The sequence below is a fragment of the Actinia tenebrosa genome, unplaced genomic scaffold (genome assembly GCF_029948245.1).
Source record: "Actinia tenebrosa isolate PJP-AT-01 unplaced genomic scaffold, QUT_ActTen_1.0 PGA_scaffold2__45_contigs__length_23673736, whole genome shotgun sequence".
Lineage (NCBI taxonomy): Eukaryota > Metazoa > Cnidaria > Anthozoa > Actiniaria > Actiniidae > Actinia > Actinia tenebrosa.
In genome coordinates, this window is record NW_028292579.1 from 7,513,310 (window position 1) to 7,538,196 (window position 24,887).

The 24,887-nt window shown below is 37.4% G+C and overlaps 3 protein-coding genes across 5 annotated transcripts in view; 1 reads left to right on the forward strand and 2 right to left on the reverse strand.

Annotated features, from left to right (window-relative positions):
• LOC116299799 (uncharacterized) overlaps positions 1–5,105 on the reverse strand; it is an 11,132-nt gene extending 6,027 nt beyond the window's left edge. The window contains exon 1 of one of the 3 annotated variants that reach the window (XM_031708510.2): positions 4,860–5,105. The gene's annotated coding sequence lies outside the window, so the exon portion shown is untranslated. Of the gene's footprint in view, positions 1–317; positions 476–1,761; positions 1,919–4,859 lie in introns of those variants that run through there. The other 2 variants (XM_031708532.2, XM_031708517.2) reach the window with 2 other exon arrangements.
• A 2,569-nt stretch (positions 5,106–7,674) lies between these two features.
• LOC116299778 (uncharacterized) lies at positions 7,675–15,780 on the forward strand. Its single transcript, XM_089034419.1, has 5 exons — positions 7,675–7,745; positions 11,762–11,854; positions 12,574–12,747; positions 14,972–15,325; positions 15,506–15,780. Exons 3-4 carry the CDS (start codon positions 12,584–12,586, stop codon positions 15,312–15,314), a joined length of 507 nt encoding a protein of 168 aa, XP_088890545.1. The 5' UTR covers positions 7,675–7,745; positions 11,762–11,854; positions 12,574–12,583; the 3' UTR covers positions 15,315–15,325; positions 15,506–15,780.
• A 405-nt stretch (positions 15,781–16,185) lies between these two features.
• LOC116299835 (muscle, skeletal receptor tyrosine protein kinase) lies at positions 16,186–23,908 on the reverse strand. Its single transcript, XM_031708555.2, has 7 exons — positions 23,504–23,908; positions 21,537–21,582; positions 20,670–20,981; positions 19,759–19,985; positions 18,480–18,509; positions 17,523–17,783; positions 16,186–17,140 (listed from the first exon to the last, which is right to left on the reverse strand). Exons 1-7 carry the CDS (start codon positions 23,580–23,582, stop codon positions 17,025–17,027), a joined length of 1,071 nt encoding a protein of 356 aa, XP_031564415.1. The 5' UTR covers positions 23,583–23,908; the 3' UTR covers positions 16,186–17,024.
• Between the last annotated feature and the right edge of the window lie 979 nt (positions 23,909–24,887).

Genomic DNA, 24,887 nt, shown 5'->3' on the forward strand with positions numbered 1-24,887 from the left:
GAAGATATGAATGAACAATATTATTATCGTTCAGAATATCTTCCGCGTTTCCTTATCGGGCATAAAAACAAAATTAAAAAGTTAAAAGGTACACAAATTGTGACAGTTAATACTAATAAGTGATCTTTAAGTCGTTTTCCTCTCGCTTCATTTGCCGAATCTTAGTTTCTTAGATAAGCAGCCAAAGCGCAAGTAAATTTCCTTGATGAATAAGCGGCGCTGGAAATATAATTACAGAAGACTCATATTAGTAAAAAAAATACGCCAGTACGCGATAGTAGAAGAACACACTTAAAATAAAATTATAAACCAAATACCTTAGCTTTCTCACTCTTTCCCTCTGAATGACTGAAGACTGACAATAATGATTCAAGTATTTACGTTTGCCTAAGGTATTTAGAACAGTTTGTTGATGCAAAAGATTTCATAACAGCGAGGAAATGAGTCTTCTATGATCATCAAATTTCATCAAGTAAAAATAGACGGACGAAGCGCAGAAGGAGAGGGGAGGTATCTTTTACGAGCTAAACTTAATTCAACAATTTTCCAACCTTCCCTCCCTAGTAAACAGAAGCAATACAAAGATTGTTTATTTGCTTCTCCAAAAGATCGGGTTATCAAACGGTTCTTCGTGGTAGGAAGCTCGGCAATTAGTCTTGGCAATGTAAATTGTTATATGAAATTACAGAATAGCCCAGAGCGACTGATGAAACTTCCAGACCTCCATGAAATTATAATGCGAAAATGATAAGAAAACACGATTAAGGTTGCTGGAAGATCTCCATCAAACAAAGTTGGTTGCCAATGAAACTGTAGAAGCCATATCCAAGGGCGGATCTATCCAAAATTTTAGGGGGGGGGGGGGGGCTAATTGAGTTTCTTACGTCAACATAACAAAAAAAAAAAAAAAAAAAGCATCTAATTCTTCAGTTTTGTTTTGCTTTGTTTTTCTCCTGCTGATCCGCCCTTGATAGCAACTAAATTCTAACCACTTAGCACTGTTGGTTGCCAAGGAAACTGTAGAAACCATAGCAACCTAATTCTGCACATTCAAGTAAAATACTGATGGTTGCCAAGAGAACTTTGAAAATCATCACTAGCAACCACGCATGGATTCCCAAGCACTTTTGATCGCCAAGGAAACTGTGGAACTCATAGCAACCAAATTCTTCCTTTTTGGTTTGTCAAGGGAGCTTTGGACTCCTACCAACCAACCACTGGAAGTATGCCACTTTCACTCAACCCCTCCCCCTTATTGATGCTCAGAGACCGGAGAAAGGTTAGCAGGTTAAAATTTGCAAGCAAAAGTCAGGATGTGCACAGGCTTGTTGAAGGGTCAGTGTTCGGATCTATTTACTCGTCTTATCTTCTATTTCATCATCTCGTCTAGGGCTCAGATTTTTCTGAGTCAGACGTTGTTCCAATCTTGTCTTCTTTCATATGTTATTCTATTTTATTCCTTATCTTCAGTCTTATCTTAAATATCTCTGAATCAACTGTCAAACGTACTTTCTATTTGTCTTTGGTATCTACATCAGGATGTTTTTGCTTTAACATCAATTTTGAGCAAGGTGACAACAAAGATAGTATAGAATCTGAAATATATACATTCGTAAATAATATAATCGACATATTTATCCAGCATTGCCGTTATGCGATCTATGATTTTTCGAGCTCGATCCCACATCTCAGAAAGGCACAGGATTTGATAATCGATTGGCATAAGAACGAAGACAGAAATGTCAATTTTACGTGACATACCTTGTGTGAAGTACGTGCTATATTTAAGACTATCTGATCCTGATTGAGATGATAACTCCTAACCGTTATAGGTCGCGACTGTTTCTAGAGCCAGTTTTGATATCATTCTATACATAAAACAGATGATCATGCATGGGCCAATGTAGAACATATAGAGCATGTTACATGGAAGCGCAAATATTGCAACAGCAACTGAAGGTCTTGCAACAAAAAACGGAAAGTGTTGCAGAAACTTTCTTTACAACATTTCGAAAATTACACATGTATGATGTCAGTAGCCTGCGATGTTTTCCAGTCTCCTACGCTGCCGTTGTTAGGGTCATCTCTACGTCCTAACAGCGGCTGCGTAGGAGACTAGGTAACCATGCAAATGCTGCAAGAAAGCAATGTCACGAGAAGTAAAGTATGCTACTATTACCAGCTTTACAGAGTTGGCAAGCGATTTAAGACATAGTTGTTCGATGACTCAGAGTTTAATTTATTGACTTTACAGATAATTCCGAGGTCAAGAAGATGGTTTTAACGGGTCAGAACCAAATGAAAACCCAACCACACTGTGTTATATCGATATCAACAGCAATCGTTTAAGATTATCTTAAAAATATATAACTCAATGGTAGTGTCATGGAACAAAGCCAAAGATAAAGAGCTAGTGCCTCTTCTGATTTGCCGATTTGACCTTCATGAATTAATCCACAAAGAATACATTGTCTAATGTAAGATAAGGGGTCTAGTAATTGCATTGTCAAAGATGCAGATTATATGAAAACGTGTTTTGGAAAAAGACTCACACCAAAGTATTTTTTGAGATATACGTTTCTTAGATTAAAAATACTCTTTCATAGCGCCAATCTGTACCAATGACAACAAACTTTAAGATACGAGCGATTAACTAATTGAATTGTCAAAGTTATCTTTCAAAGCAAAGTGCTTCAAAAACTAAAACAACGTTGCTAAAGTAGAATGCATGACATAAATCCATGAAAAACTTTGTTAGAAATTGCACAAATTTTCAAAACTTTGCACTAATTTGTACAACATTGATAGTTCACTTACTGAGTATCAAAGTCATCGCGCAAAACATATCGTAAATCTAGTTGTTTCGTTTAGAAGCTATCCCTGCATAGTATCAAATGAATTTGATCTTATGAACAACACCACCACGAAGGATACGCTGTTCAAACGTAAGATAAGAGGACCGACCATACGTTCAAGTCTTGTGAAACAGTATATCGTAGAAAAGATATGAAAAAACAAGATTGCTATATTACCAGCAAAATCCTTCTAATTTCGCTGAACTCTATCAAGGCACATCAAAACTATTCAAATCTTAAGAATGTTTCATTATTGTACAGAAGGAATGCGGATTATTTTTCGTACGGATTAAGGTTTTTCTCTAACCGCTATCTAAAACAGTAACAAGTATCGCTTTTCCTTTCCAGGGGACATTTTTAGCTGACAGTAATTGTCTGATGGCCTTATAAATATGACCATAAGAGATATATAAGATACCCCTGCATGTTTATCTAAACCTGAAATTAGACCGTAATTAAATAGCTCTGTTGCCTAATCTGTCAAAGATATATTATGGGAATAAATAGAGCCCATGATGGGAAATGAGAAGTGTAGGAATGAAATATATATATATGATTTAAGAAGCTTTAAAATTGTTTTACTGAACAACAATCTTTACCAAGAATTTATGGCAGATGGCAAGAAAATTTCCACGCTCTTTTTTTACTTTAAAAAAAACTCTTTTTAGATGATAAACGTTGCAACGGTCCCAAGTTCTCTTCAAAATAAGTGCCTAAATAATCAGTGTGAGAGGCAGGGTTAACAATTCTCAGCTCTAACAATAATGTTGCTTTGTTTATGGCCATTGACTGTTTCAAGTTTGACTAAATTCAACGGTTGTCGATCTTGGTTTGGGTTGATTCTCAAGAAATAATGAGGAAAATGCATGGGTTGGCGATCAAAACATCGTTGTTTTCGTTTGCGGTTAGTGGTGCCACCTTATAGCACAGCGCAATAGCATTGTAGAAAACTACCCACAAACTTATACGAACTCTGTAAGACAGGCTATGCTTGAGATCCTGGGCCAAATATGGGAATATAAGCCCTTTTACAACTAAACAAGTTTGAAAAGTTTGGTTAGATTAAGACAAAAGAATGGAATGTAACTCCTTTTTTTCTCTGTATATTCTCTTCATTGGTTTTCAGTTTCGAGTGCAGTGGAATGTTGTGGTTAGAAAAAACATTTTCATGAATTATTAGTATAATTACGGTCAAAATAATTGGACAATATTTCCTTCCTAAAATTGGCAAGTAGGCATGAAAAAATGCATGCACAGAAAACCCTTCATAAAAGGAATATTTCACTATAAAGGATTTGTATAAATTAAGGTTGAAAATTAAGGGTACGCGAGAAGGTAGATATAAACGGTCCTTCTCCCTCCTAAATTAATCTATAGAATATTCGACAGTGCTCTCACCACTAGGGGTCTGATCGGCTTATATCAAGTACTTATTACCCTGGAGGCATGATAATATATGGCTATCAGTTAACTCGTTGAACGAGAATGTACAGACAACGAGTGAAAATTATATGTTACATGGACAATGATCCTATACTCTGGGGAAATAACCTATTTTACAGTCTTGGTATTCTTTACTGTTCACTTAGAAATAACGAATATCTATATGTTCGATAGTCAAAGGCTAGAAATTGAAAACAAAGCAAGCAAGCGAAGGTCTTCAATTGATATAGTTTAGTAGAAACAAAAAGACGCTTTTTTAGATAAACATTTAGTAAAATATATTCCTTCGATGTTGACTAACAGTTTATCGAGCATCGTAATACTAAGAGGTCTAAAAAAAGATATTATAATAGCCCTAAATAACTCGCTAAAATGGATTTAGAAATTGAGATGAATTATTTTACTAGTAATAAGAGAGTTGTTAGCACGATGAACTTGAAACTCGTCCAACTCCTTAAAGAATTTCGAGTCCTCTTTGAACCTTGAGCAAAGCTTGTTGCCACTCAAACAAAACAAGACGATTTTTCATCACTGATTCGAGTTGATTTGTGAAACACTCACCTTTACACGATACGAACAGGCTTCAAAGGCAAACTCGTGGCAACGTGAGCCAAAACTCCTCTGCTTAGTAGAATTAACAATGACTAAAGAACGAGGGAGAGATTTAGGAAACTCACAGGGTCTAAATCATCGACGTCTACTGTGATTGCATATCCTTGAATTGAATGAATTTGATGGAACCAAGAGACCAATAGGTTGGACTGTTGACCTCGAGATGACGCCGGTTTGAATTGATTCGGTGTTTTTATAGGCTCGGATGAACACGCGAACGAAAGCCGCGAACTACACCACCCTTCCGCCTGCACTCTCGAGTTAGTGAACCGCGCCGGAAGTGAGTGGGTGTCGGATGGAAGAATAGATACAACATATGATACTGAAGAATAAATAAACCGGAAAGTAAGAAAAGAAAACGCGAGACGAGGTAGAGGGAAAATTTTTTAGTTCAAACTGTTGTGCTTTCTTCCAAAAAAGGTCTCCCTTCGAAGTTCCTTTAGTAAGCATTCTCTCGCAATGTCTTAATTTTGATATTCATTTTTTTTTTTTTTTTTTTTTTAATTTTTTCTATTGCTTCGATTTGAAGATCACGATTTCTAAGACTCTATACTGCTTAATGTGTTAAGAAAAAGGCATTTTTTCCTCACATCTTTCTTTTCTCAATTTCTGGAATCCAAAATCGATTAAATTTGTTCAAATCTCACTATTGCATTAATCTCACTATTCAAGAAAGTCAGTCGAGTAAGCATGAGAAAAAAGTAGCGAAATACTATATTCCCTTCAAAACACCGTGATGTAGTATTTCAAACTCTCTACTAACTACCTTGAAATTCTCCATTGTCTTTTTCCCCCAAGACCATCGATCTAAAGAACCTCATTTTCGAACTGACCTTCACATCCTGTACTGGCTTGTTTTTCTCTTCAAATGTTTATTCAACACAAAGTATCTTCAAGACATTTTATCTTGAATAGAGTAAGTCAAAACAAGTAAATTAGTTTTCTTTTCCGACCGGACATATCAAAGTTGTTGCTTTGATTTGTACAACATCTCACCGGAAATGAAAATTGAAGGTGAAAGGAGAGCCAAGTGAAGAAACTCAAAAACGAACACCCAGTCACGCGGTGAAAATTTCCATAAGAAATTCAAAAATCTGGTTTCTTTTCTTTCTTTTCCACTTGTTGGTTCATATAAGGAAGAGTATGTTTAGTTGGAGGTGGATAAGAAATCTAAGACGGTTTTAAAATCTCAACAGACAAGATTTTTTGTCAATGATCAGGGGGATTAATACTGGACCACGGGAGGTTATCACTGCACAAACAAATCCAGTTGCCTGAAAGGTTTGGTCTCTCACGTAATTCAAGGGTTTTTTCCAGGACCTCTGCAAAACGTATCCTGACTTTGATCAGCTGTTTCGAGATTCAATCTGTGAATTTGCCATGCCTAAGTAGAAGAGATAACTAGCTAAAAACTAATGTGAGCTGCTCCGTGTTTCTAATGTGAAACAGTAATGATAAAAGAGTAAATTTGACACCGCGGAAAGATGAAAAAACTTCCTGAGGTATCGGACACTAGTCCTTCGTCGGAGTAAAATGCCTAAATAGATGAGCCCATAGGTTTTTTCAGGGTATTAACAAAGTTTTTTTTGGTGCAACTAAGTTCATCAACGAGTAATCTGACCCATGCGTTTTGGTCCCAAACCACAACAAATTATTTCACAGCATTTAATACAAGTAAATAGGAAGAGAGGAGAGGTAGGTGTTAGCGGTAACTCTCCCTCTTACATATAACAATGGCCAAATTTCCGAATTTCCGTGAGCCTCGCGACTTTAGTTTATCGGAGGAAAAACACGGTAATCATTACATTTCTTGATTACCGTAAGCGTCCTGGCGGTTTTCTTAATCGTAGAAAATGAACCAAATGAGAAACATGAGGAGATGTTATTTGATCGGCAAGGGTACGGGACGCGTCGGTCCCGATTGATGATGTAATTGAAAAATTATCGGGGAGTGTGCGATCCAAAAATAAACCCGATATCCAAATTTGGTTCAAATTAAAGTAAGAGCACCTTGAATCCCCGGGGTGCTTTGGTAGGTCAAACATTCTTTTCTTGTACAAGATGCGCCCACCTCAATGGATAAAAGGATAAATTTTACACCTTGAAAAGATGAAAAACTTACTGACGTTTCGGGCGCTAGTCCTTAGTCTCCCCCACAGCCGCTTTCAGTGAGTAGCGTGACGACACTGAAAGCGGCTGTGGGGGAGACTAGCTAGTCCTTCGTCGGATCAGTAATTGGGGCTTTCTTTGCAATTCTTTATATATGTGCATTAGTCTTTTCAAAATAAACTAAAGTTTGGCAAGGACATTCTGGTCGGTAGTAAAATATATCGCAAGCTAAGTTTTTCTTTATTTTTGGCTGAAATAAAAACTATATGCTATGGTTGCCGTAAAAACAAAATACAACCGTTCGGTCATGTCCATGATTTTTAAAGAAGAAGTTCAGCTTAAATTTTGAAGTGTTTTTACGTGTAACCTTTTTTTCAACGAGCACATTTTTCTTTCCATGGCATGCGGACGGGTGTGGTTTAGCCAATCATCGTCTCAGTTAATAACGGATGTTTATGCTTTCTTCGGCAAAGGAAACGAACAAGATCGCAAGATTAAACTTTGCATGAAATAACCACTAAGGTACATAGATGTTCGTATATGTGACTTTAACGTGTTTTTACCCATGGTGGCGTTTGGTGTTTAACGTTTGTTGTTTTGATTGTTGCCTTGTCAAAGGAAAAGCTTTCTTCAAAAAAACAACTAGTATGTTTCTGGAGAAAATCTAAGGGACAAATTGTGAAAATACTGGCAAATGGTAAAACGCAATAAGAAAAGCATCAAAAGGTAGGTTGAAATAAAAATGCCACTATCAACATTTTTAAAAGCAAGAAATATTTCAAAACATTTTCGGGCATTGACTACCTATATATATTGCCAATTGCCTTGCCTTTATTACTTCAACATCAATAAATTAAAACTAAATCTCATTACCAAACAAAGGTTTTTTGAAGTATACTTGTTTGTATCCTTGTATTTTTCATTACTAACATTCAATTACTTATATGCCGCCATGTAATCTCCAACAACATAAGCGTATTTAATTACATCACTTCCTGTCATTAATACCCTTCATCTCCAACATTGTTGATTGCACAGACAAAAAAAAATGTTTGAATTTTTGTTCTAAAAAAGGTTGACAGAAAAAAATATCTAATTTTATGATTGGAGATATTAATAATAATATCTATATATCTAATTTATAATATCTTTATTGGGTAAGAAAAAAGTTTGTGAGGGCTGTTTTAAGTAAGCAATGATATACCAAAATTGAGGGGATTTTCCACAAAAGATGCGTTCATACCATTCCGTCATTTCTGTAACAACTAACAAAATAATAGGACCAGACTCCCTTGCACAATTTCTTTTGTTCAGTTAATTAGCACCCACTGTCTTACTATTCTCATGAGGGAATACAAATTTAAATAAGAAAGAAAATTTGCGAAGCATCTTGGTAGTGGGAGTCAAATGATGCCATCACGCAAATGTCCTATTCAGTCGAGAATAAAACTACCGACACATGACTGTTATTATCAAGATCAATGGCCGAGTCTCTATAGCGCAGTGTTTATTCTTTATTTCCCGTTTCTTGTGTTCTCGAACATTGTCTCCCTAGACGTCTAAGCGAGAGATCCTCTCGAATTTTATCACGAAGTCTGCACTCGCATCTAGCTCCTGGGAAATTTCATTTTGGGCGGCTCTCACCCATACTGGTTTGGATGTTTCGTCTGACACTGCCCATATTATGGCTCGTCTCTGGCTCGTCTACTTATTAATTACGTACGGGGCGCGTCCCTCGCCCAGGGAGAGCGACGTGCCTCCCTCGCCCAGCCCTGGCTTTGCATTTCTGTCAATCAGTCAAGTCATAAGATTCTTGACAGATTTGTGCTTCAGCTGTCGGATTAGTTTCTAAGTCATTTATCATGCGTCATCTTGATCGTGCAAAGTTTCAACGACAGACGCGAGTCTTAAGATTGAGCATCGTCCCTCGAAAATATTAAAGGGAAAGGCAAAGAAAACGTTGTGAAAATGTTGTAAAGCGGAACGTTTTATTCTCTTCATCCGATCTTACACCATAAACCATTAAGAGTTATTTAAAACAAATATCACTACACACACTGTAGCTAAGCACGTCACATTCAGTAAACTATACAAGTAATCTATTCCACTTACATTATTGAGGATTGTACTTCATATCCATCTAGTTGGCATAAGATTATTCGATCTATTTTGAGAGACTGATTCTGCTCTCTCGGTCCGGACTGATTCATTCTTTACTTAGATCTGTCTTAACATCCGCCGGAAGTCCAACACACCATTTGAACCATTACATGTCTTATTCTCCGCGCGAGTGACCCGCGCGGGAACATCTGTAAGATGCATATCAACGTAATGATAAAAAATGCTAGTACCGGCTAGCATCAATAGATCTCTTTACTTTGGGCGTTATGTTTTCCCATTTACGACCACGTGTCATTCTCTAGAGTGTCTTTTCTTTGTTTATCAGTTACATACTGAGAAGATATGTGAACCATGGATACGACTCAATTTTATTCTCAAGAGAATGACATCTTGTCTGAAATAGGAAAACATGACGACCAACCTTTTGGTGTTAACTCAATTTAAGGTTAGAAACCCTAGCACAAACCCTAGACAAGTTGGGGTTATAACCCTAGCACAAACCCTAGACAAGTTGGGGTTCCAACCCTACCCAATTTCGGGTAGGGAAAACCTATACTACAAATACTACCCAAGTTGAAGTTAAAACTCTAGCAAAAACCTTATAGCCAAGTTGGGGCTAGAATCCCTAGCGCAAACCCCTGCCCAAGTTGCTGGGGTTAGAAACTCTAGTACAAATCCTAACCAAGTTGGGGTTATAACCCCAGCACAAACCCTAGCCAAGTTAGGGTTATAAACCTAACATAAAACATAGTGAAGTTGGAGTAATAACCCTAGCGCAAAACCTAGTGAAGTTGGGGTTAAAACCCTAGCGCAAACCCTAGTGAAGTTGGGGTTAAAACCCCATCACAAAACCTAGTGAAAATGGGGTTAAAACCCTAACATAAACCATAGTGAAGTTGGAGTAATAACCCTAGCACAAAACCTAGTGAAGTTGGGGTTAAAACCCTAGCGCAAACCCTAGTGAAGTTGGGGTTAAAACCCTAGCATAAACCATAGTGAAGTTGGGGTAATACCCTAGCACAAAACCTAGTGAAGTTGGGGTTAAAACCCTAGCGCAAACCCTAATGAAGTTGGGGTTGAAACCCTAGCACAAAACCTAGTGAAAATGGGGTTAAAACCCTAACATAAACCTAGTGAAAATGGGGTTAAAACCCTAACATAAACCATAGTGAAGTTGGGGTAATAACCCTAGCGCAAATCCTAGTAAAGTTGGGGTTAAAACCCTAGCCAACGTGAGTAGCCTTAGAAAATCTCGAACAATAACTTGTAGTAGTTTCACGAAAATATTGAAAAGCTAATTTTAAAAAAAAGGTTTTTAACTTGGAGGCAGATCTTTTTTTTGGGTCACATTTCTCATGATATCACAATATCGTGCATAATATAGATTGGTACACGATGGCCCTGTCAAGACTTGCTTGGACTGAGCCTCAAACAGTTACTAAATTCTACTTAAAAATACTAATAAATTCCCCGCATTGCCGTAGGCCTTCTTAATAGCATACGTGACGTCATCAAACAAAAAGATGGATCGACCGACACGAGTGAAAAACATCTGCGCATGCTCTGAATCTGTATGCAAATTAGTCAAAACATGAGAAAATTTGACTTTCAAACAATGCCAAAACTTAGTGTCCACGCTAGAAACTTAAGGCTAATTCTTTCATATTGTCTTTGTTAATACAGTAAATTGGTCTGACAAAAGTATACTCTCGAACTTTTTCGTATACTCTACTTGGAGAAAACAAACATTTATTTTCTCACTCAAACTCAACAAAATTCTTAGAAAACTTTCTGAAATGCACGCATGCGCAAACGTTTTTCTCTAGTGTCGGATCGACCAACAAATGAAATCCACAGAAACGATTACTAAAGTCTACCGCTACTACCGCTACTACCGAACAACAACAACGACGACGACGACGACGACGACAACAACAACAACGACAACAACAACAACAACGACGACGACAAAAACAATAACAACAGCGACAACCACAACAACAACGACGACAACAACAACAACGACAACAACAACAACGACAACAACGACGACAACAACAACAACGACGACAACAACAACGACAACAACAACAACAACAACAGCGACCACGACGACGACAACGACGACGACGACAACAACAACAACAGCGACCACGACGACGACGACGACGACGACAGCAACAACAACAACAAAAACTGACAACAATGAGTTTATTACCATATGTACAAAAAATACTACAGTGAGAAAAACAAGCTATATACACTGAGACTTGAAGTAGGTAAAAGCTACACAGAATAGCTGGTGGCTAAACTGGCTGAGTAGCTAATATTAAGATTAAACAAGAGGTGGCTGATGGTAAATTAAGGTTAATAATAATGATAAACCAATTAAAGAGAAATAATCTGAAGGAAAAACAAAAGTATTCCAATCTCCTGATCATGAGAATTGGAACCTCTTGTTTTGTCCCCCAGATTGAGCTGCATTCCAAAGTGCTGCAAGGATCTAATGGTCGTTTGCATGAGGCGTCACGTAATGCAAACGGTACGCTGTTCATGACAACCAATCAAATTATCCGTCCATCACGTGGTATAAACTTTAATACTCCTTTAATCCATCTTAGTCCATTTAAAGGGCGGCTTCGACAAACCTAACAGTCTCAGTATTCTTTACGAGCAGTTAAAACAGTTTGGACGGGATATTCCTAGTAAAACAGGTATGTACAAGGTATTTTAAATAGTTGTCTTACTTAATTCACTTGTGGTGGTAGATCATGATAGTATAGCTAGCTGGGAGTAGATTTGTTAAAGCTTTTCAGCAGCACCTACTTTCTTGGCAACGATAAGAATTAGGTTAAAGAAATTTTCTTCTGTCTTTACATGCATCTTCTTACATATTACTTCCTGGTCAACATAAAAAAACTGTATCCTCAAACTGTCTAAACTTTTTGGAATAAAAAAAGAGAGCTGTTTTGTGCGTGACACCTTCTGCTAAGTTTCACAGCTATTTAGAGAAAGAATGAATTGATGCTGGTTATTGCGTTTGAAGCAACCGCCAAATGTAGATACACCAGGAGTCTTGTTTTAACTGCAGATCAGTTAAGATTTAAGGTTCTTTTATGATCATGACTTTTTGGGATTCTTTTGGTAGAAATTTTGATAAAAGAAAACAAAATCTCACGTCTAAAGCGGTCATGCAGTAACTAAGGAATGTGATTTTAATTATCATTTAGCAAACAACCTCGACAACATTTTGAATGATTGTTTTTTTTTTACAGTTGACCAAAATCTTTGAGTCGTACATCCAAATTCCGATGTATGTTCTTATGCACAACACCTAATAACAATAAAAATTAAACTGGGCGAGTACTTTAAATAGTTTATAATGTTTACCAACTCGTAAATATTCATTTATCTTATCTTGTTTGTACACAAGCATCACGAAAATGAAGGCTGTCATATTGATCGTTGTCATTGCGATGACTGTGTGCCTCCTCGTTAATGAGGTTACACCAGAGCAAAACAAACTCGATGAGCAGGAGAAATCAAAGAACGTTGCCATGCAGATTGCCAAGGATGAAAAGCTGGCTACAAAGGAGAGACTTGAAAGGTGAGAACGGCTCCAAATCTCTTGTTTGTACAACTGTTTTATAAACTTTTTTGTAGGTCCAACTAGACATTTCCGATTTAGCGGCATATGAGCGGAATAGGCATATACTAGCGGAATTAGCATAAACCAGCGGAATAAGACTAGAATCATCGTTATGACCAGAAAATTCAATAAAATAATGAAACAGCTTTCAGTAGACCTGTTTTATTTAACTTAAGGTATTGCACAATTAATATCGTTAACACTACCTGTTTTATTAGCTTAACTGACGAGCAGTGTGCTCGAGAATAAGATCTCGTCCCGTTGAAACGCAGGTATATAAAAAAGTTGCGTTCACAATATACTAATGTAAATGCTCGCCCTTAAATTTATAAAAGGACTAAGAATGCTAGCATATAATGTAGAATACCACGACGGTTATTATTTTCGAGAAGTTTTCCTTCTGCATGGACACGTACGTATTGCTAACATATAGTTGATATGTGGATGCCTACTGAGATTGTTCACTGCCTGTAAACACTTGCTTCCCAACTCTGTACCCCCTCCTCTGCGGGGAAAAACAGGATTTTATTCAAGTTCTCTATTAGTTCTTCTACAGTGGAAAAGGCTGTGCACATAACCAATGCGTTGAAATTCAGAACAAAACAAGATATTTGTGAGATTCAGTAAGACAAACATTTGTGCTACGCAAACGGAAAAAAAAAAAAAAGAAGTTGAAAAGCTTTTCAAGAAGCAATAGATAAATAATGAAATAACCTTTGTCTTTGCTGAGAAGGTTTGTAAAAGGTACTAGTTAAATTACAGGGAAAGAACAAAAACGTGCTAACAAGCCAAGACAAGCCAAGACCGCAGAGAACGCCGGTACTTTTAGCTGTAATTAGTTTATTCATGGTGCATTTTCATTTATAGACTTCACAAATTGCTCCAAGCAAGGCTGTTTGAAATGATAATTAGTGGAGAGCTATAGCCACTTGTATGAACCATGAATAAATCAATTATAATTAAAAGTACCGACGTTCTCTGGAGCCTTGGCTTGTTACTTGAGGCTCTTGATGCGACAACGATTTTCGAAATAGGTATATATATATAAATACCACCGTCACGATGGTATATTCCGTTCCTATGGTATAACAGGAGAACCGAGATAGCACTCGGTTGATTCTATGGTATTAAAATGTACTTCATTCTATGGTAGTTTTATATATTGTATAAGGTTTGATATATTTTATTTTAATGAATGCCTTAAATCAACTGCTTGCACGTAGGCTCACATTACTTGGAGTCTTTTGTTAATTCTATTTATTTACGTAAACTGTGTACGATACTCAAAGAAGAAACGCCCAGACTTTTTTGGTGCTAAGAGGTGTAGTCTCAGGAGGTTTTTGTCACTTTTTTTAATCAAAAATGTTATATTAATTTTGCTATAAATATCGCGTTTTCTCGACTTACTATCTAAGCAAACAATTGTTTTGCCTGAAAAAAGCACAAAATTAATAAATTAATTTTCTAATTTATTAATCAACAAAAGATTTGTCAATGATTCTTTTGTTTTATCAAATATGATATTGCCATACCGTGTCTCTGATTGGTCAATAGGATAAACAAAAATACCAACATAACTTCGAATCTTGGATCAAATCCTTTTGAAAAAAGTATATTTGTCCTTTTCCATTTAGGTTATAGAAATAGGGTTCAAATTAAGATATTATTTGGAAAATTATTCAAAACAACGCAATATAAGATTTAATGCGCGAAATAGATTCGCGGTAGCAAGGTTTCGAAACTGGCTTAAAAACATTAAAAAACATATACACCTATTTCAATAGACGTTGACATCGCCAACGGCTATAGGGCATTCCGACATGGTTACGTTGAATACAAAGAACATTGAGTTAGTCTAAGTTCTTGACGAGAATAAGAAGCAGAAATAGCTATTCTTGGATCTTGGAATGATCTATCTCCAATCACTTTTCGTCTATCACCTATGGTCATGACGACGTTTATTGAATTAGGTGTATATCAAACAGTGATCAACGACACATCAAAAACTGACGATAAAAGTATGATCTAATCCAAATGGTTATCAAACTCTGACCACCATGTTGTGTCAGTCAACGAAAATGTAAACTTTCAGTTGAACAGCTATATTCCGCAAGAGAAAGTGATTTGACGCCAAGTGCAACCAAGCAATAAGCTGAAGACATTTTTTTTTACATTTAAACAGTGCTGGAGACGTGAAAGCAGAGAAACGACGACCGGCAAACAACAACAATAACAACAACAACAACAATAATAACAACAACAACAACAACAATAACAACTGTCGTCGCGAACTTGAAGAAAATGACCCTAATAACAACAACAACAACAACAACAATAATAATAACAACAATAACAACAACAACAACTGTAGTCGTCGTCGTTCTTACCGTCGTCGTAGTTCGTACCGTCGTCGTAGTTCGTACCGTCGTCGTGGCTCGTACCGTCGTCGTGGCTCGTACCGTCGTCGTGTCTCGTACCGTCGTCGTAGTTCGTACCGTCGTCGTGGCTCGTACGATCGCCGCTGAACATATAAATGGTAAGAAAGTAGGCGGCTGTGACGTAAGAAGAATTGGTTAGGGATGATAAAGTATGGAGAATTGGGACTTGAGCTTACAAAATGTTACAACCTCCCGCACAGCAGACCGATGCTCAACCAACTTAGCCAGCCAATTATTATCATCATTAATTATCATTATTAACAATCTTTCTGTTTTAGATCCCGTTCAAGACCAAATAAACTTGACAAGGAATCTGAACAAGAAACACTGTGTATCCACTAGATTATCCATTCTAAGGTTAAGGGAAAAACTGGGTTTAGTTGCCGATGCAGTGACTTTTGGGACCCTTTTAGGGAACGAAACAGACGCCATCTTGGAAATATGCTCCCTAAAACTGTCCAACTGCAATCCCAATTAAACCCAGTGATTTTCTCAACCTAAGAATGCCTAATAGCATCAAACCCAAGTTATGAGAAAAAATATTCTAAAACTATTTAACGTTGTTTATATTTACTTATTTTATTACCGTAATGTCCTATAAGGACAGATATCGGGGGGGGGGGGGGGGGGGGGGGGGGGGTTTAGAAACGAAAGAAAAAAGAGGTAAAAAAGGTTTGGAAGGATGGAGAAAGTGTAGGTTATTCACTCGTTTTACTAGAACCGGTTCGAGGGGTAACAGAAATGAATAGACTTAATTTATTAACTTTAGTTTATGGATAGCAAGGAAGAGAATCACGTAATGCGAATTATGATACCAAACATATCTTGGATGATTTCACTTCTCTCAGCCCGGAAAAAATTGCCAATCAGCGATAATGTTTGTTCCTTGCTCAATACTTTGAGGTACCTTTTCGGCTTGATAAACAAACTTGAAAATAAATATCATAAGAACTGATCATCCGAGGAGATTCACGAAATATATTTCAGAAATAAGATATTTTGTCGGAAAATATTTCGTTTTGACAAGTGATAATAGAAAATAATTGAATATTTTCGGGTATTACAAACAATGCATTGCGCGCCTAGATTCCAAATCACCTCGATGCACGTCACTACCGACGCTATGCGCATGCGCAACAGTAGTCTGTATTAAAAATCAACGTCATATTCATTACACTTTTATTATCCTGCTGACCAGCAGTAAAATGACATAATAACTTTATTATTATTATTATTATTATTAACCAATTATTGCTATTATTAATTTAATTTCATTTGAAATTATTCGTCAAATGAAAGCTTTCATGTGCGCAACATTTCAAATGCGGTCACTCAGTTAATTATTTCCGTTGATATTCTCAGATTCATTTGGGGTAGTCTATGCTTATCTACATATCGGTCAGATTTCTTAAATCTGATGGGTTGACCTTGGCTTTTATACGAAGTTCAAATCAGGTTGCTACTGATAGGCTCGATTGATCGATACAGGACTAAAATTTGTAAGACTAATAAAGTATGTACCTCTTTACCTTGGCTTGGGCGTTATATTTTCCCATTTCAGACCAAGTTTCATTCTCTCGAGAATACAATTCTTTGTTTGATTAGTATCCATATTCATGTGTCTTTCTCAAGTACAACTGTTCAACGAAGAAATCATACTCTAGAGAATGACACGTGATCGAATTGGGAAAACACTACGCCCAAACTAAACTGGTATATCAATTAGCATTCTCTGTATATATCCAACTGAACTCCGCATATTATCTACAGCTAGTCACTATTTACATAAATTTCTAATCAATGCGGCCCGGAATTCGTCTTTTTTATCCCGTGTTGCATGGGATTCTTGATTTTGGAAGGTATGACATTGTTGATGGCTTTAATAGTCATTTGACTGACGTTCTGCAGATGCGCTTCGTATGGAAAAGAAACAAAAGAAAAAATAATCAATACCACTCCTTCATAAAAGAAATATATAAACAAGACATTTTAATTTTTGAAATCAAGAGTTTGCGCATGCGTATATTCTATCACCGCTGTAAATATATTTCGCGCGCGCTAACAGCGTGTCCAGGTTCACTTGATTTTTCGGTCTTGTTAGTCCAGACAAAGTTAAAAAAAGTTGTATAGCCCATGCAGGCAGGTTTTATATTATGCAAAGACCTATAGATGTTTCTTTGATTCCACTTAAGCCAATCAAAAACATGTAAATTCAAACTAACCCATCAAAGCGCTTGAATATCATAGCCACTGCATTTGAAAGTCAACGTTACCACACTTTCCAAGCCTACATACCTTGTGGACATTTTGTGATGTTACAATATTCCCATCGTACAAGAGGATTTGTCGTGTAACACCAAGGTCCTGAAGGGGCCTGGTGACCAGGGTTTCGGCACGCATTATCCGCTCCAATCAGTTCTTTGTACTTTTCTGGGGTCCTGAGGTGGCGGTGAGGACACTGTTCTGACCATGATTGACACTCGTAGCCTGAATGGGTGCGAGAAACGTTCCCTCTATAGGCGAAACCATTACCATAGTAACAATCTTGGGATGTTCCTGGTAATATGTGCATAGTGTTGGAGTTAATGAGTAGTGAGTAGTATTTGAGTAAATGTTTTTTTTTTTTTTGAATAGTGATATATAGGGGGATAGACCTATCCCGAATTCGCTTGACTGACCACGAAACAATGGTTTGAAGTCGAGACTGAACTTGATTCTTTTATTCATCAAGTTCAACCTCGACTTAAAACCATTGTTTCGTGACCAGTCAAGGGAATTCGGGATAGGTCTATTATCACCAATTAATATGAATCCTTGTTAAGAATCAAGGGTGGCGTAGCGTTAGTGCGTTGGCTTCTCACAAATGGGGTCTTGGATTTGATTTGCCCATACTCGACATCACATTTAACTAGAGTTTGTTATGTCAGTATCCCTTGATTGGAGGCTTTTTCACCTGGTTCTCTGGTACGGTGTCCTGCCCTCCGCAAAATACAACACGCTAAATTCCAATTGGATCTGTGAGTTAGCCATGCCATGACTTTGATCAGCCCATAGGTTGTTTCAGGGTTTGATCTGTGACATAGCCGTGCCTGACTTTTATTTGCCTAGAAGTTGTTAAGGGTATTGATAAATTTTTAAGGTTGTTGTTTTGGTAAACCGTAATCAGTGGCGTAGAGAGAATGGGAGGACAGAGAAGTGAAACATTCTTCGCTGCAATACATCCCTCACGCTAAGTGTAATAAGAAGACTTACCATTGCCTATTTCGATCATTGTCTTGTCATCTGAAAAAAAAAAAGGAATAATTTGATCGACAGATTGCCTGAAAAAATATATATCGCGATTCTAGGTATGTTTGATCGGGAGAGATACGTCAATCATAAACCCGTATTTGTCGGCTCAGAATTACCGCGAGTGATTGGCTCATAGCATTTGATTGACGTCGAAAATAGCTTGCACGTTTTTGGTATCCGCGTCTTTCTTCTGAATGCAACGGTTCTCATTGGAATGTCAACATCTCTGACATAAAAATTCATTTTCTTCTCTTTTACAATTTTTATGCCGTAAACTATTTCCTGACGATGTGGTACAAGGTTAAAGGGAAATTACGAGCTATATATCTTGAACTTTCTGCTACAGGTGAGTGAGAAATAACGTTTAAAATTTGTCTCCTTTCGAGCTACGCTCCGAAGAAATCTTATTTAGAGAAATTGTTTGCATGACAAAAAATACATAGAATCAGTTATTCTTTTATTGACGATTTCTGGGCGAAGTAGAGTGATAGATTTAATTCCAGTAAACGTTTAATACAATCATAATATCCTTTTTTAGAAAAAATACGCTTGTTTTGTAAACTCGAAGATTTACTCGAGTATAAAAGCAGAAGAGAAAAAAGCATGTCGAGAAAATTTACAATACACTAAGATTTAAAGAATGGAGTATATAAAGAAAAAAATACCTGTAAATAGTACAAGCAATAAAATTCTTATAAACTTTTTTATAATGACAGTGAAATGTTGTTGGAAACATCGATGGAAACAAAGTTTTCAAAAAGGCCGCCGGGCGTCCATTTTGACATTTTCTCGAACATTCCAGAAACCGTTGCTAGGGAGACGAATGTTAGGTAGTGAGAATCTCAAACAAATCAGTATCGCTCTCGCTTTTTTCTTTATTTTTGAATTGAAGAATAGGAGAATCGCATTATAAAACTTAGTGTGGTTTTGAGCCGCTGATATTAACGGTGTTGGAAGAAAATATTCCCCGTATTGGACTTCGTCCCTCGGCGGAGTGGAATATCTCATATCTCCGGTCTGTACTGGAAAATACAGTGACAAGTGGGATATTCCATGGTGTGCCACGAGAAAGCATCGTATAACTATTTCACTCACACCCATTGAAAATAAATCTAGTCAATAATCCCTGATGGGAAGGAACAGTGGAGTGCTGCTGAATATACAAAAGCTTCCCTGCACTCTGCTTGGCTGTATTTTCAAAGATGTAGAATAAAAATAACATAATATTATGATAGCTTACAGAGAAGGTCTTTTGGAATGTAACATTCAGGTATTTTCGGTCCGTCCATCCGTGGAAGGCCGCTACACTTCATAAGGATATTCTTCTGTGTGTGGCTCTTCAACGTCTCGTGTTCGTGCATCCTCTCGCCGATTTCGTCCTGTGCGTACCACGTGACTCCAGGGTAGGTGTGCATTAGCTGGAGCCATGCTGGCTTGCACATGAAGTTTAAAATTTCGCACGCCTCTCTAGAAACAACCAATAGATCTGACGGTATGCTCTTTGTGATTGGTTCACATGTGTGCATTGTTATGAATTATAATAGTCCCCTTTCGAGTTCCAAATTACCGCTGTGTTTCTTGATTGCAGACTCATTTTCTCAGGCTAAGCCTCGATTTTGTGAAGAATATTCACGTGTTCCAGTCAAGGTCTATCAAGTTTCAAAGTGTTCGTATTGTTGAAGTTGTGCATTCTTTACTTTACCGTTGGTATTTGCGAGTAATTAGACACTGATTCGAGGCTAAGCCTGAGTAAATGAGTCTGTAATCAAGAAACGCAGCGGTACTTTGGAACTCGAAACTGGACTATTGAGGCTATTGGCTTGAATATTATGATTTTTAAAAAATTTATACTATTTCGAATTTTATATGAGAATATCACAAGATTAGAAGAAAGTTAATAGAATAGAGGGAAACAAAAAGTGGGCATATCACTGATTGGTTACATTACCATAGAAAAAAACGAGTTGACATTTCAGTGCATTTGGAATTGTTTTAATTTAGGGGAGATATTTCCAAGATGTCGTCCATTTTGTCCCCTAAAACAGTCCCACGATGCACTGCAATGCCAACTCGACTTACGTTGTAATCGAATCTTATACAGATAAGGATTATTGGTCAAGTATGTTATAAGATTATCCCATTCATACCTACCTGCAAATGGCCTGGGGCTGAGGATTACCTGACGACGTATCACAGCGCGGGAAATAATAATGGCAATACATATCCTGGATAATTTGAAAGCAGCGCTTGCGCAGTAGAGTTGCAGGGTTTGGAAGAGAGTTTCTAAAATACTCTGGCTTGATCCGAATAGACTTGAGCTTGTACTCTCTGATTATTTGTTCCGCCATGTTGGCGTACAACGGCGTGTCTGGTGCTATGGAACGGTTACAAAGACTCATGCTGTGGTTGTAAAAACGATGACACATTGAAGTCGTGTTGGCCAACTGAAATGCAGGAGAGCACCTTGAAAAGATAGTTAGTGTGATCAATGCTTGCAATGCTGAGACAAACTTTAGTAAGTCACGTGGTTATGTCCCCTTGCAAGTCACGTGAATATTAAATTAAATCAATATTGGCGCAAAATGATCGGTGACATTTTGTTAGCAAAGCTCGCACTACTTGTCAAGGTGTAGATTAATCTTGCAATGTTGCGATTCGAGTACGGCGGCAGGTCACGTGATCCCTTTATCGCCTTGCAAGTCACGTGGTTACTAGAATCATAATTCCCGCCAAATGATTAATGATATCTTGTTATCAATATTAAACAAATTCAGTAGTGACAACCTCAGTATTTGGAAATTTAGTCGAATGCATTCTTCTAGTAATCTGAACCTATCGTTGCGAGAATTAAGATTTTTTGGTCTGCCGAGTTTGACATGCCTTAAGATGCTTGAACCTTTCCGAAGAGTTATTCGTTGAGTAAATAGTACTCAAATGACAGACCAGCTGGCTCAGTACTATCAGATGTATTTTAGTTAAGTATAAATAACTAATAAACAGAAAGATTTCAATTCTTACCCAACGTTCATGTCGGTTTGATTTCCAGATGAGGTGTTGGTGTTTCCTGAAAAACATTAAAGTCAGACTATCAAAAAGAACCAAAACAGTTACACATGTATCAAAACTGACAGCTGAATTGATAGCAAAAATGTGGCTGGCATTTCCAGTAAGGAATTCTGACCTGAGCAAAGAAAGAAGGATATTGAATTATTTCAACGACGTTCTCGGACACTGGGGTTTCGCATGTCAACTACCCTTTCTAATAATAGCTTAGTTGGGTTATTTTATGACTTCTTTTATAGCTGTGTTCAACGAAACTTAAGTGGGATCAGAACTATGTAGATGACTTCAGGATGTCGATAAGAGGGGCTCTCTTCTCAATTCAGACTCAGTCTTTCACCTCTTCTCGGCTTAATGCCATACATAACGCGCACGATGCCAATAGAAACAGAGTTCAGAACTATTTCAAAATTTGATGTGAGATGTTGCATTTTTCCAGCATAGGGGAATGGAGACGACGCACGCAAAACCATAAAATTCGTAAAGCTATAAGATTCAATGAATTTCATATGATGACAAATTAAAATTGAGTGCACTCGAATTCCCTACCTCCACAAGCACTACCTTAAAGCGTATCCTTAAACTCAGTAATAATTCATAGTATTTCCAGAAAATATTTCCAGTGTTACGGAAAGTAATGAAGGAAAGACGAGGTGAAAAGGGCGTCTCCTAAAAATTGATTTTGTTTGTTATTTTGGACGCGAAAAGTGGAAAATGTGCGAGAAATTTGGGGTATTTTTCCATGGGATAGCATAACCTTCCTGTTTACATGCTGCTAAATATTTCTCTCGATGGCTTATGGAGATGACGTGGTACAAACATAACCCAGTTCACACTTAGTGCTATTCAAAACCTGGCACTATTAATTTTGATAAGTGGCATAAAAACTGTGTTTGTAAGGTTTGGAGGACGCGCATAAACCGATGTTAACATTAACAGAAAACTTAGAAGTGTTGCTCAAAAACATGTTCCTTCAAGATCGCTTGAGTAGGACATGGATCATAAGAGGTCCTTTAATGATCCACGCGATCAATAGGACAAGAAAGAAACGAACACTTGCATTCTTGGGGTACTTTACATTTATTCCAAGGTATGGAGGACGCGTCTATGCTAAAATTAACAGGATACTTGTACAAATGTTGAGTAAGACAAGAAGCATAAGTCAAAAGTGATAGACAAATTGATTGCTCTTCGTCTATGAATTTGTCTGCAGCTCCATCTACTGTTTTTTCAATTATAAGAGCAAACAATTTGGAGATAAGTGGGACTCTTAGTCCTAGCGTCTAAATGGCTCTGATCTTCCACCATCACATGATCACCATCAATTGTCTGGAAAACTTTGAATTTAAGACTCTTTTCGAACATCATCTTATTCTTCCTTGTCAATCTTGAGTGAAGAAGTTCTTGAGCATTGCGGACAATTTCTCAGGGTTTTTATGCCAAATTTTAAATGTTGTTTGCTTATTGGGGAAACAACGGAGCGCGAAATAAATCAAGATAATGACAATAAGTTCTGGGAAGGACATAGACTGAGTATACATCCTTACTGAGAACCACTGGAAATCGCACGCGCAATTCACGGTCATTAGTATAAAAGCTAAGAATACAAAACACATGTGAAAGACATATTTACAAATAAGATAAGAGGTAATCTTGAGGTAATTGCCGTTAAGAGCCATTATTAAAGAATTGTTTCCAAATCGAAGTGAAAAATTAGAATCAGGAAACGCGAGTTAGGGATCCGGGCGTCTATAATGATTCTATTTTGTGCTGCTATATATTACTACATTTAGGGATAAGATTGAAAGCGTCCCAATGGGGAATTTGTCTGAATTCAAGCCTACATAAACAGCTCTCCCAGCTCCTAGTATTTCAAGTGTTTTTATATGTCTTTAGTCTTTAGACAAGAGGAAACGACCACTTACCAGGTGAAACACTTCGTCCATTGGCAAGCTCCAAGAGGAATACCATTACGAGTACCGCAGTCAATGGAATTGCGCTCATCTTAAGACGCCTTTTTCTTTTCGTTAATTTTTCCTCGTAAAGCAAGTACACTATTGCAAAACCATCCAACTACTCGTAAGTATCTCAATCAATTGGCGAGAGACTGCGTTGGAATTCCAAGGTTTGAAAAGGTGAAGCGATCAATTGGGTTAAGGGCAGTTAAGGGCACCCTTAATTGTTTCATTTCTGCCTGACGAAGGATCAAAAGGGGCCCAAAAGATGAGATCCAGATGTAGTTTTGCAGATATTCAGGCTTCAAATTTGGGAATAAATATGCTGACAAACTTTGATTATTTTGTAATAGCTTCTAAGAGGCACCATTTCAGTTTACTTTAGTGAATGCACAAGTCACGTGAAATTAGTTCCGTCTGTTGTCAGTAATGGGTCAGGGATTTGAGCATTGCCCATCACGAGAACTACTTAAATGAATTTAAGAATAGCGATATCTTGTCTCGTGATAGAAGCTCTTTAATACTTTAATAAATGCCGATTCGATTGATTTGACATTGAAATCAGTCGCGAAAGGGCGTGCACGACCACAGCATCCTCACATCAAAAGACCAGCAAACCTATGCTATTGACGCGCGATGAAATGTCAATATTTGAAGAACAATAAGCGCAATCCTGTATTGATGGCCTGACATAAGACTGATGTTTGAATGATAAGGTCGGTAGATACCTTCCTGGGTAATAATACTAAGGCAATGAAGGATGTGATCATGAATAAGAAAATACCTTATATACCGTATAAGATAGGTTAGAGCAATGCTGTTTGTCAGAGTTGACACTTCTTTGCTCAGCTAGACAAAAAATTGACATTTTTCATTTCTTTCGATAACTTTTGATATATAATTTTAGGTCGATCAGCATTATCACATCGATAGAAAAATGTAAAGAAAAGTAAAGTAAACCGAATAAGGAAGAGAAGAGAAGAGAAGAGAAGAGAAGAGAAGAGAAGGGAAGGGAAGGGAAGGGAAGGGAAGGGAAGGGAAGGGAAGAGAAGAGAAGAGAGCAGAGAAGAAAACGGTAAGGACAAAAGATAACCACAGCAAAAAGCTTCGCACTGTACTTTGTATGTTAACTAAACTGTCTCTCACATTTCCTTTGAGTCAATTAAAGGTCACGATCAAAGGAACGATTAAACTCCAGCAAAGGTGTTCTTGGTTTTGTGGATGCCATTAAATTCCACGGTGTTTTGGTAAAGACCTGCCGGTCTAGCGTCTCAGTGTTAAATAACAAAGAAGGAAACTTGCCAAGAATCTTCAAATACCACCAACATCGATTGAACAGGGTAAGTGCAATAGG

Coding starts and splice junctions, on each gene's coding strand:
- LOC116299778 (XM_089034419.1), top strand. CDS start 12,584: ATGAAGGCTGTCATATTGATCGTTGTCATTGCGATGACTGTGTGCCTC. Junction 12,748..14,971: donor ACAAAGGAGAGACTTGAAAG/GTGAGAACGGCT, acceptor ACATTTAAACAG/TGCTGGAGACGTGAAAGCAG.
- LOC116299835 (XM_031708555.2), bottom strand. CDS start 23,582: ATGAGCGCAATTCCATTGACTGCGGTACTCGTAATGGTATTCCTCTTG. Junction 21,583..23,503: donor TGGACGAAGTGTTTCACCTG/GTAAGTGGTCGT, acceptor AATGTTTTTCAG/GAAACACCAACACCTCATCT. Junction 17,141..17,522: donor CATCACAAAATGTCCACAAG/GTATGTAGGCTT, acceptor TTCCATACGAAG/CGCATCTGCAGAACGTCAGT.